The following is a 13,176-nucleotide window of genomic DNA, read 5'->3' as shown; positions in this document are numbered from 1 at the left end:
TTGTCTCAAAAAAAAGTTACACACACACACACGAAAGAGAATGTCACTCTGGCTGGAGTGCAGTGGCACGATCTCGGCTTACTGAAGTCTCCGCCTCCTGGGTTCAAGTGATTCTCCTGCCTGTCTCCCAAGTAGCTGGGATTACAGGTGTGCACCACCACACTCAGCTAAATTTTGTATTTTTAGTAGAGACAGTGTGTCACCACGTTGGCCAGGTTGGTCTTGAACTCTTGAACTCAAGTAATCTGCCCACCTAGGCCTCACAAAGTGCTGGTATTACAGGTGTGAGCTACCAAGCCTGGCCCCCACTCACCCTTTTTAGAAGACTCATGGCTATTTTTATTTACATTTTACTTACTTACATTTTATAATAATACAACTAATACTTGTACCAGGTTATATCTGTGTTCTCATTCTAAGGCTAATGTGTATTCTGTTACACTTAGATGCTAACTAGAGTTAGACAACAAGTGCCCTGTAATCCCAAATAAAGGTAAAATGAGTCAAAATGTCACAGGAGTAATAATTTGTTTCTTGAGAACAAAAGGAGCACGCTCATATTACACACCTGCTACCTTTACTAGTAACAATAACTGTAGACATCTTACTTGTAAACCAAGGTGTCAAACTTCATTTAAAATGTTACTTGATGCTTAAACACAAATAACCACTATCATTAATATACAAATAAATCTGAGTCGATAAAGGAAAAATAAATGTAAACCAAGTTTATTTTGCTTTTTAAGTAGTGTTCTTAAAGCACTACAGCTTGGTAAACAATGTAAATTAGTATAAGTCATCTCAAAAGCCAGAGTTGTTTTGTTTTGTTTTTTAATGAGTTGTTAAAAAGATGCAGCCTATTCTAACAGGATAAATATTTTTAACCATTTCACTTCGAGTTAATGAAGGCTCACAAATGAGCAACACTCCTCATTGAGGAAAACAAAAAGCTGTTGTCGACAAGCGACAGCACACACACACAAAAACAAAAAGAACTGTGTAAAAATAACTAACTGTGTTCCCATATTTTTGAAGTCGCTTTACAATGGGATGATATGCACATGATCTTGCTGCAAACTTGCCAAAGAGACTTTTAATACATATAGTCTAGACAAACGATTCAGTCCAAGAGTTGCTAACTTCAGACAATGCAGCACTATAATCCTTTAAACAACGCAATTTGTTTTACTCATTATCTTTTCTTCTAGACTGAAACAGACTAGAAAGAAAATGCTCCCTAATTAAAAATTGGTATTGTTTACAGGAAAAAACGTGTAATTTTGCATTAGAATTTACAAGTCTATGTTCAAATCGAATTTGCCTCCTCCCCCCCAGCCCAGCCACAAAAATGGGCATGAAGTAAAATTTTTAAAAATGCCTTAATTTTCAACTTCATGCAAACTAAATAAAGACGACCAAAACAAAAGCTTAAACAATGGAAGGATATTTCACAGAAAATTTCTTATACAAAAAAACACATAAGAAAAAGGGCCACTAGGTGACATTTTAATTTACAAATTGGCATCATTTTGGTCGACAAATACCCACATGCTGTTTTCCTCTGCCAACAAGAGTTGCAGAGAAAAAAAACAGCATGAATTTTGCTTTTAATCACACATCTCTTCTGGAATCTCATGTGGATTAAAGATGCCAGGGACAGACATTTGACGTTTATGTTTCTCTTCATCAGCCTGACGTAGGGCTATTTCTCTTTCTTCCAAAAACAAATCAGAAGTGTCTTCACCTGCAAACTCCTGTGAAAACAGATAGTTGAAATGTCAATGCAATAAACTTCAACTTGCCTTTGAAAAATAAAGAAATCACAGATGAGCTATTTCCTTTTAGAGAAGGAATATAAATTATCCATAAGCTAGCAGGGTTTTTGGCTGGGTGCAGTGGCTCACATCTGTAATCCCAGCACTTTGGGAAGCTGAGGTGGGCAGATCACAAGGTCAAGAGATCGAGACCATCCTGGCCAACATGGTGAAACTCCATCTCTACTAAAATATAAAAATTAGCTGGGCATGGTGGCACACGCCTGTAGTCACAGCTACTTGGGAGGCTGAGACCGGAGAATTGCTTGAACCCAGGAGATGGAGGCTGCAGCGGGCTGAAATCACACCACTGCACTCCAGCCTGGTGCCTGGCGACAAACCAAGACTCTGTCTCAAAAACAAAAAAAACCTGATAGGGTTTTAAATTATAGACTAGTGATACAATATACTGTGTAGCTGAATTAACCTCAATATTTTCCCCCAGTTGCTAGCTGGAGAAAAATAAGGTTACAGAACAATTACAGGGCTGGTACAGCCTGTAATCCCAACACTTTGGGAAGCCGAGACAGGTGAATCACGTAAGGTCAGGGGTTTGAGACCAGCCTGGCCAACATGGTGAAACCCTGTCTCTACTAAAAATATAAAAATTAGCTGGGTGTGGTGGCAGGTGTCTGTAATCCCAGCTCCTTGGGAGGCTGAGGCAAGAGAATCACTTGATCCTGGGAGGCAGAGGCTGCAGTGAGCCAAGATCACACCACATTGCACTCGAGCCTGAGCAACAAGAGCAAGACCTCCTCTCAAAAAAAAAATAAATAAATAAATACAAATTCATGGTGTGATACCATGTATTAAATATTCAATGTGATTATTACATATTGTATGCTTCTACCTAAGTATCTCATGCATTTCATCCCATAGATATATACACCTTCTATGTATCCACAGAAATTTGTTCTCTGAGAGTCTTGTTCTGTCACCCCAATGTATGATCTCAACCTCTGCCTCCAAGGCAAGCCTTATAAAAAGGACTACTAATGTTTTTCTTAGGCACTATTCCATTATATACTTAACAATCCCTAAAATGAATTATATTAATAATAAGTTCACCCAAATAACATCTCAAACCTATCTTTATTGGACCTGATTTAGTTTTTCACTCCATTACTGGTCTCAGGTTCTTTGATTAGTGAGATTGTATAAATGTATTATCTTCAAACTCCACTTATTTGGCATGACAAATCAAATGATACAAATTCTACAATTTAACAATTAAGTGGTCACATTTAGCCCTAATATTTCTGCAAGTGCAAATACATACCTTTATTTGAACTAGGAAATCCCTTAGATGTTCCTTGAAAGCAGGAATATCTTGATTTAAGCTGAAAAGCCCTGTCACAAAGAGCTTTACTTGAGCACTGCAAATCAAAACACAATGATTAAATAATAGGTTTTTTTAATTGGGATTTTTTTTTTTGAGACAGAGTTTTGCTCTTGTTGCCCAGGTTGGAGCGCAATGGTGCAATCTCAGCTCACTGCAACCTCCGCCTCCTGGGTTCAAGCGGTTCTCCTGCCTCAGCCTCCTGAGTAACTGGAACTACAGGCACCTGCCACCATACCCTGCTAATTTTTGTATTTTTAGTAGAGACGGGGTTTCTCCATGATGGTCAGGCTGGTCTCAAACTCCTGAACTCAGCTGATCCGCCTCAACCTCCCACCCAAAGTGCTGGGATTACAGGTGGGAGCCACTGCACCTGGCCCCCTGCCCTTTTCCCTTTCTTTTTTTTTTGAGACGGAGTTTCACTTGCTATCCAGACTGGAGTGCAATGGCGCGATCTCGGCTCACTGTAACCTCCGCCTCCTGGGTTCAGGCAATTCTCCTACCTCAGCCTCCTGAGTAGCTGGGATTACAGGCACACGCCACCATGCCCAGCTAAATTTTTGTATTTTTAGTAGAGACGGGGTTTCACCATGTTGACCAGGATGATCTCGGTCTCGATCTCTTGACCCCGTGATCCACCCACCTCAGCCTCACAAAGGGCTGGGATTACAGGCCTGAGCAACCGTGCCCGGCGTTTTTTTTTTGAGACGGAGTTTTGCTCTTGTTACCCAGGCTGGAGTGCAATGGCGCCATCTCGGCTCACTGCAACCTCCGCCTCCCGGGTTCAGGCAATTCTCCTGCCTCAGCCTCCCAAGTAGCTGGGATTACAGGCACACATGCCCAGCTAATTTTTTTGTATTTTTAGTAGAGACGGGGTTTCACCACGTTGACCAGGATGGTCTCGATCTCTTGACCTCGTGATCCACCTGCCTCGGCCTCCCAAAGTGCTGGGATTACAGGCTTGAGCCACCGCGCCCGGCCTTTTTTTTTTCTTAATAAAAGAGGCAGGGTCTCAGTCTGTCACCCAGTGTGGAGTACAGTGGCACAATCATAGCTCACTGCAGTCCTGAACTCCAGGATACAAACAACCACAGATGCACACCACCATGTCCAATTAATTTTTTTGTAGAAACAGGGTCTTGTTGTCTAGGTTGGTCTCCAACTCTTGGGCCCAAGCAATCCTCCCACCCAGGTTCCCAAAGTGCTGGGATTACAGGTGTCAGCCACTGTGCCCGACCAGGAACATTCTAAGTTTATTAAAAAGTGTATTTACTCTTGTAGGTGAGGGAAGGCCGACTTAAGGAGATTAGCCACATATTCCTGAAGAAAGATTTGGTTGTTAACTGGATTTCCAGGATTTAATGATGTACTTATTTTTCCTTCTTCAACCAAATTAAACATATATGCAAGAATTGATGCATGCATTGTTAAACCTGTTGATAAGAAGAAAATTATTAACTCCAAGATGTAATACAACTGCAGCACCTGACTTTTTTTTTTTTTTTTGAGACAGAGTCTTGCTCTGTAGCCCAGGCTGGAGTGCAGTGGGGCAATCCCAGTTGACTGCAACCTCCACCTCCTGGGTCATCCAATTCTCCTGCCTCAGCCTCCCGAGTAGCCGTGATTACAAGCATGTGCCACCATGCCCAGATAATGTTTTGTATTTTTAGTAGAGATGGGGTTTCACCATGCTGGCCAGGTTGGTCTCGAACTCCTGACCTTGAGATCTGCCCCATCTCAGCCTCCCAAAGTGCTGGGATTACAGGTGTGATCCAGCACTTAACATTTTAATGGTTTTAAATTCTTACCAGCAGTATGTGAAGTGTCTGTCACAACAGAAAAGATATGCTGAAGGATATCACAAAAATACGTTTGATAAAAACTCTGAGCTGCAGCTTCTTCTTGTGCAACATTTTGTAAGAGTGTAAAAAGTATCTGTAAGCCTAAAAAATATAGAATACCAATAGAAAGTTACTATCTAACCTTGTTCTCTCTTTCTCTTGGGATAATGAGTAATAATTACTTGGCTAAGGTTTCTTAAATTAATAATTAAGTACAACTATATCCAATGCTGGCTTATTTATAATTATAATCTAAGTTATGTGAGAGCTAAGCTATGAAAATATAAAGGCATAAAGATGATATAATGGTCTTCGGGGACTTCAGGGTAAGGTGTGAGGGGGTGATGGATAAAAGACTATACATAAACTAGAGTTCATATTGCTTGGGTGATGGGTGCACCAAAATCTCAGAAATCACCACTACAGAAACTTATTCATGTAACGAAAGACCACTGGTTCCCTAAAAACTATTGAAATAAAAATGAAAAATTTGTGAATATTTAAAAAGCCTATGGAAAAAATTATCTAAGTTGTGACTATTACCACCTTTTCACCATTTCTGAAAGCTTAGCTGATTCTGTATGAACTTCTCAGTAGAACTTTGTATTACACAAACCAATTATTATTAAAACAAATGTTGACCCTTAGTGTTACAGAGGAAAAGCATACAGGGAAAAGAAACACTCATTGGTGAGGATATGGAACCATGCCTTTTAACTGATGTAGTCCTTATCTTGATTTAGGCCCTTCTCCCCATAACTCAGTTTTACCTATGGACTCAATCTGGAACAGCTGATTAAACTATTTTCTCAGACATTCACTTATGTAATTCATGCACTCAAAAACTCTGAACAAGTAATACTTTCCTTTGTACAATTAATTATATATATTGTCTTACTTTTGGATTGGCAAGCAAATGATTAAAACAGCATCATTTATTTACCTGTATCTGCGACATTCCTCATTGTATGTTTGAAGGCCCAAATGATGGAATCCAAAACAAGTTTAAACTGTGTAGGTGGAATAGCAAGGAATGCTGGGAAACAATGAGAATTTACAGCCTGAAGTAGTAAGAAAAAGTTTGTTCTGTGTTCAGGATACTCTTCAAAGTCCTAAAAATAAGTGGTGGAAACAAAATAATGTTTCAGTGTCTTTGTTATGCTAGATAGGAGGGGAAAAAAGCAAGCCTTAATCCAGTATAAATGTTTGGAGTTTCCAATAAACCCCAGAAGATATAGTATCTCCTTAAAAGTAAACCCAAACAAAATATAATCCACCTCTCATGGAAAATGAAACTATCCCCTATTACCAACAAGAGTTATCCAACGGAGAAAGAAGGCTAACCTTATTAATAAAGAGAACGCATCAAAACCATTATTATCATTAGACTTGTTTTTGTTAATATGAAACTACTATTACAGATTAGGAAAAAAATTAAAGTTGCTATATAAATATGTCCACTTAACATCTTTCCTCCCTGGTTGTCTAGTGGTTAGGATTTAGAAAACAAAACAAAACAAAAAACCAAAAAAACACAGAACACAACATCTCCTTTCCTTCTCTCTCTTTTTTCTTTTTTGAGACGGAGTTTCGCTCGTTACCCAGGCCGGAGTGCAATGGCTCAATCTCGGCTCATCGCAACCTCCGCCTCCTGGGTTCAGGCAATTCTCCTGCCTCAGCCTCCTGAGTAGCTGGGACTACGGGCACGCCCCACCATGCCCAGCTAACCTTTTGTATTTTTAGTAGAGAAGGGGTTTCACCATGTTGACCAGGATGGTCTCGATCAATCTCTTGACCTCGTGATCCACCCACCTCGGCCTCCCAAAGTGCTGGGATTACAGGCGTGAGCCACCGCGCCCGGTCTTCCTTCTCTTTTTTATGAGACGAAGTCTTGCCCTGTCGCCCAGACTGGAGTGCAATAGCACATCTTGGCCTATTACAAGCAACCTCTGCCTCCTGAGTTCATGCAATTCTCCTGCCTCAGACTCCCAAGTATTGGGGATTAGAGGAGCACACCACCACACCCAGCTACTTTTTTGTATTTTTATTAAAGACAGGATTCCACTATGTTGGCCAAACTGCAAACTCCTGACCTCGTGATCCACCCGCCTTGGCCTCCCAAATTGCTGGGATTACAGGAATGAGCCACAGCACCAGGCCATTTTTCTGTTTCTTATAAGCATATACTACACTTCTATCATTTATTCAAACAGATTAATAAAACTATGCTCATAAAAGAATGCCCGTGACCTGCTATGAGGTTTCAAAAAATGCTACATGCCATGTGAATGTTAAAATCTGTTTCTCTATTTACTTTTTACCAATCAAGATTCTGTGTAGTAAATTATTCTTGTTGTTTGAGAAATGGTCTCACTCTGTTGCCCATGTTGGAGTGCACTAGCGCCATCTCGGCTCACTGCCACCTTGAACTCCCAGGCTCAAGTAACCCTCCCACTTCAGCCTCTCATGTAGCTGGGCCTACAGGCACATGCCACCATGTGCCTGTTAATTTTTAAATCTTTTGTAGAGATTAAGTCTCACTATATTGCTCAGGTTGGTCTCAAACTCCTCGGCAGTAAATTCTTAAAAACCAAGAAAGTATTTCCCTAATATACAACAAGTTTAAATATTTAAACTCCATGACATTAAAATTGTTACATTCATAGATATACTTTAGCTTTCAAGAAGGATATCCTGCAGACTTTCCCCTTATATAAGTGAAATATTACACACCTTATTTATCATATTCAATGTGCATTCAAAAACAGCATCAAATATTTGAGGTATTTCAGCTGTTATATGTCCCCCTAACTTGTTGACAATTATGGCCATAGTACTAAGCACTTCTGGTTCTCTAGCAGCGGGGACATTTCTCTGATAATCAATGAGAACTGCATCCAACAGAGGGGGAACAAAATTTTCAGCTACCTGTTGGGGGGGGTGGAAAAGAAAGTTAAGTTTTAATATAGGTACCTGGTGACTAATTCAGCATGATCATCTACTGAAAATAGAAATATCTTGGGTTTGTATTATGTTTTCCTATCTTAAAACAGTTTTTAGCAAAAGCAAGCAGGAAATCACAATAGGCTGGTAACTCTCATGGACACAGTGTCATTCAAAACTCTTTTTTTTTGGAGACAGTCTCACTCTGTCTCTCAGTCCGGAGTGCAGTAGCATAATCTCTGCTCACTGCAACCTCTACCTCCCAGGTTCAAGCGATTCTTGTGCCTTAGTCTCCCGAGTAGCTTGGACTACAGGTATAGCCACCATGCCCAGCAATAAAACTCTTATATTAAGTGAGGTTCAAAACTCAGTGGCTGATTCCAACTTACAGTCACAGAATCAGGATTCTAGGTATACTGTATATGTGAGATGGCAGAGAGTGAGCCCTCAATTTTTTAACCTAATAAATGCTAACTGGTATTTTCATAAGTAGAAATAACAATCAATTACACTCCCAGAAAAGGAGGAAGCCTATGGATTTTTATAATTCTTTTTTGTTTTTCAAATAGAATCTTGCCATGTTGTCTAAACCGGACTTGAAGAGCTAGGGTGATTCTTCTGCTTTAGCCTCCCTAGTAGTGGGGATTACAGGTGCATTCTACGATGCCCAGTAATATTTTCATGATTCTAAGTAAACTGAGTTTTTACTTAATAACTTCTTTTTCTTAATTTCATATTTATTGCGACACAAAAAAATGTTTTTGTTTTTTTTTTGAGATGGAGTCTTACTCTGTTGCCTAGGATGGAGTGCAGCGGCCGATCTCAACTCACTGCAACCTCTGCCTCCCAGGTTCCAGCAATTCTCCTGCCTCAGCCTCCCAAGTAGCTGGGATTCAGGCACATGTCTCTAGCCCAGCTAAAAAAAAAATTATTATTTTTTGAGACAGAGTCTTGCTCTGTTGCCAGGCTGGAGGGCAGTGGCACAATCTTGGCTCACTGCAACCTCTGCCTCCCATAGCCCAGCTAATTTTTTTTTTTAATAGAGTTTTGCTCTTGTTGCCAGGCTGGAGTGCAATGGCACAATCTTGGCTCACTACAACCTCCGCCTCCCAGGTTCAAGCAATTTTTCTGCCTCCGGATCCCAAGTAGCTGGGATTACAGGCATCTGCCACCACACCCTGCTAATTTTGTGTCTTTGTAGAGATGGGGATTTTACCATGTTGGTCAGGCTGGTCTTGAACTCCTGACCTCAGGTGATCCACCCACCTCAGCCTCCCAAAGTGCTAAGATTATCGGCATGAGCCACCACGCCTGGCCTAATTATTGTATTTTGAGTAGAGATATGGTTTCACCATGTTGGACAGGCTGGTCTCAAACTCCTGAACTCAAGTGATCCACCTGCCTCCGCCTCCCAAAGGGCTAGAATTACAGGCATGAGCCACCGTTCCAAGCCAAGACAAGAAAAAGAAACACAATGTTTCATGTGAACAAATATCCCAAACTTTAACATAAATCTTATAAAATGATACCGTTTGTATTATTCCTGACTGCCAAAGCTTCTTGTAAATTACAAACATCACAATTCCTTTAATACATCTTTCCTTTTGTTTTCAAATTTTAAATACAGTTCTGATCACATAATACACATATTTAAAACCTTTTGATGTGTAGATCAGCCAACTTAATTATTCCACAAGAATTATATTCAGAAGAAGTTTACTGAAGAAAATTATTTCCTTAACAAGAAACAATACTGAAATTTCAAAATTATGAAAATAACTAGCACACTTTAAAAAAACCCAAAACAAAACCCCAAAAACAAAACAGAAAAAACACTATTCCAAGTAGTAGTGATATCAGAATAGAACTTTTTGGAATGTCCCAAGGTTCAAGTGAATAAAATGATAAAGTAACATCTAAAACTAATTCACAATTTTACAAGTTGAGGGATAATGCCGCTGGTTTTTATTACTGAAAGTGATTTCCCTTTCTGCAAATCATTTTAAAAAAGGAAAAAGAGTGTAAAAAAGACTTTCAAGCCTTTAATCTGGGAAGCTGTCACTTAGCTAAAGTAGTAAAGTAATGATATTGGCTGTGGGTTTGTCATAACTATCTCTTATTTAAAAAAAGGTAAAGTAGTGACAACTTTGTAGCTCTATTAATTGTTGTAAAAAGTCAAGAGGAATGCAAAAATAGCACCTATACTCCATTAACTAAATCCTCCTAACCTATCTATGGAAATATAAAATGACCAAATCTTCTTAGCTATCTTGTTACATTATCACCACACTTCCTTATTAACAGCACTTTCTTTTGAAGATGAAATACAACTGTCAGTATATTAACATAAAGACTACAATATATAGAATGCCATAAAATAACCACAAAGTAGACATCCTCTAAATTAGTAAAATGCACATAAAAGAGTATAACATATTCCATAAAACACAGCATCAACACTAAAAACCACAAGCAAAGCATCTCTCACTTACCATCTGTGGATCATTGGATCGGCTCACCCAACCAGATATTAACTTTAAAGTTTCCCTTTTTACTGTTCGCATACTTCTAATCAATGGTTGCTTTGTAACCATTTCACCTACAAAACAGAATCAAATGGAATCTAACTTTACCACTAAAATCATACAGTGGTACTCAGGTATACATTAGTTGAAATTTCATTTTATCATTAAAAAGCATAAATCCGGCTGGGTACAGTGGCTCATGCTTGTAATCCCAGCACTTTGGGAGCTGAGGCGGGTGAATCAAGAGGTCAGGTGTTCGAGGCCAGCCTGGCCGACATAGTGAAACCCCATCTCTACTAAAAATACAAAAAATTAGCTGGGCATGGTGGCACGTGCCTGTCGTCCCAGCTACTCGGGAGGCTGAGGTAGGAGAATTGCCTGAACCCAGGAGGCGGAGGTTGCGGTGAGCCGAGATTGCGCCATTGCACTCCAGCCTGGGTAACAAGAGCGAAACTCCATCTCCCCAAAAAAAAAAAATTACCCTTGCCTAAGACTAATCTTAAAAGGGAAAGGTACCCCAACTGTTTTAAATATATCTAGGGTCATCTGGGAAACAGGAGGTCTAATTTAAATCTGTGAAAAATATTGAATGTTTGACTTAAGGAAGTAAAAGTGGAAATGATTTTTCTTTTTTGTTTTTTGAGACAAAGTTTTGCTCTTTGTTGCCCAGGATGGAGCACAGCAGTGTGATCTTGGCTCACTGCAACCTCCGCCTCTGGGGTTCAAGCGATTCTCCTGTCTCAGCCTTGCAGTACTGGGATTACAGGGCATGAGCCACCACGACCTGCTACTTTTTCATTTCTTTTTTGTTTAGTAGAGATGGGGTTTCTCCACATTGGCCAGGTTGGTCTCGAACTCCTGACCTCAGGTGATCTGCCCCCCTCAGCCTCCCAAAGTGCTGGGATTACAGCCATGAGCCACAACGCCCAGCCATGCTTTATTTATACTACACTGTGTAAGAATTCAGAATCACCTACCATTAGCTTGGATAGCTGCAGAAATGTTTTCACTGAGGCACTTGTATACATTAAGCATATCTAAATAAATTCTTCCAAGTTGAATTACAAAGGGGTGTCCAACAGCTTTGCAGGCTCTCACATTTGTTTTCAAAATGCTACCAAGCTGCTTGACTGTTTCAGGATCTTTCAGTATATCCACATTCTTGGAGGAAAAAAAGCAAATTCCATTTATCACATAAGAATTATCCACATAATTACTAAAGCAAAAGCCACTACATTTCCCCTACCGTAAACCACATTTATAATCCCAAATGTTAAAAGGAACACAAAAGTATTTTTGTCTGTATCTAGAATAAAATAATATATTCCATTTTAAGATCAAATGAGAATTAAAATTGTACCATGGATAATTTTTTCTTTTTGGGAAATGGAGTCTCGCTCTGTCAACCAGGCTGGAGTGTAGTGGCATGATCTCAGCTAACTGAAAACCCTGCCTCTTGGGTTTGTGCAATTCTCCACCTCCGCCTTCCAAGTAGCTGGGATTACAGGCGTGTGCTACCACGCCCAGCTAATTTTTTAATATTTTTGGTAGAGACGGGGTTTCACCATCTTGGCCAGGCTGGTTTTTAACTCCTGACCTCGTGATCTACCCGCCTCAGCCTCCGTAAGTGGTGGGATTACAGGCATAACCCACTGCGCCCAGCATTTTTTTTGTTGTTGTTGGAGACAAAGTCCCGCCCGCTTGTTGGCCAGGCTGGAGTGCAATGGCTTGATCTTGGCTCACTGCAACTTCCACCTCCCAGGTTCAAGCAATTCTCCTGCCTCAACCTCTCGAATAGCTGGGATTACAGGCATGGGCCACCACACCCAGATAATTGTTCTGTTTCTAGTAATGACAGGGTTTTGCTTTGTTGGGCAGGCTGATCTTGAACTTCTGACCTCAGGTGATCTACCCCCCTTGGCCTCCCAAAGTGCTAGAAACATAGGCCTGAGCCATTGCACCAGGTCCAGATAGTTTTTTAAATGTGCAAAGCCACGGATAAAAGTACTTATGGATCAGACATACATGTTACAAGGTCTCAATTCAATACATTTGTAAAGAACACAGTCTTCACTGGGCACAGGGGAATTCTCCTGTTGAGGCAGGAGAACTGGTTGAACCCGGGAGGCAGAGGTTGCGGAGAGCCAAGATCTCCCCACTGCACTCCAGCCTGGGCAACAAGAGTGAAACCCCGTCTCAGAAAAACAAAAACAAAAACAAAACCCCACAGACTTCCTCAATCCCATAAAAACGTTAAGAAAAAGTAGAAATACTTACTTTGGTTGCCTGCTGGATTATACTATCCCAGACTTGATTAGGGAGTAGCATGTATTTTTCTATTAAGTGTTCTTGTACTGTTTGATCTGTTTGTGCACCAATCATGTACCCCACAGCTTCATAAAATGTATGAACCTATTTTAAAAAGACATTTAAACTTTTATATTCTTATACACCCTAATAAAAAAAAACCCACACTCAAGCAATATACAAATGTATTGAAACTGATTTTAGACCAGCCTGACCACCATGGTGAAACCCCATCTCTACTACAAATACAAAGAAATTAGCCAGATATGGTGGCAAGTGCCTATAATTCCAGTTACTTGGGAGGCCTGAAATGCTTGGACCCAGGAGGCAGAAGTTGCAGTGAGCCAAGGTCACACCTCTGCACTCTAACCTGGGTGACAAAGGAAAACTCCATGTCAAAAAAAAAA

The 13,176-nt window shown here is 40.2% G+C and overlaps 1 protein-coding gene across 8 annotated transcripts in view; it reads right to left on the bottom strand.

Annotated features, from left to right (window-relative positions):
- Positions 1-713: 713 nt before the first annotated feature.
- Positions 714-13,176, bottom strand: part of XPO1 (exportin 1) — a 61,319-nt gene continuing 48,856 nt past the window's right edge. For 4 of the 8 annotated variants that reach the window (XM_035272482.3, XM_078349253.1, XM_078349252.1 and 1 more), the window contains 9 exons: positions 12,740-12,874; positions 11,440-11,623; positions 10,430-10,536; positions 7,728-7,922; positions 5,938-6,106; positions 4,962-5,096; positions 4,427-4,586; positions 3,094-3,190; positions 714-1,754 (listed from right to left, as the gene is read on the bottom strand). In XM_035272482.3, coding sequence (XP_035128373.1) covers positions 1,608-1,754; positions 3,094-3,190; positions 4,427-4,586; positions 4,962-5,096; positions 5,938-6,106; positions 7,728-7,922; positions 10,430-10,536; positions 11,440-11,623; positions 12,740-12,874 — 1,329 coding nt within the window. In that variant the 3' untranslated portion in view covers positions 714-1,607. The remainder of the gene's footprint in view (positions 1,755-3,093; positions 3,191-4,426; positions 4,587-4,961; positions 5,097-5,937; positions 6,107-7,727; positions 7,923-10,429; positions 10,537-11,439; positions 11,624-12,739; positions 12,875-13,176) is intronic. The other 4 variants (XM_078349254.1, XM_008980635.5, XM_008980636.5 and 1 more) reach the window with 3 other exon arrangements.

This window comes from Callithrix jacchus, chromosome 14, assembly GCF_049354715.1.
Source record: "Callithrix jacchus isolate 240 chromosome 14, calJac240_pri, whole genome shotgun sequence".
NCBI lineage: Eukaryota > Metazoa > Chordata > Mammalia > Primates > Cebidae > Callithrix > Callithrix jacchus.
Note: the sequence above shows the minus strand (reverse complement) of the source record. Positions and strands in the feature narration are given on the sequence as shown.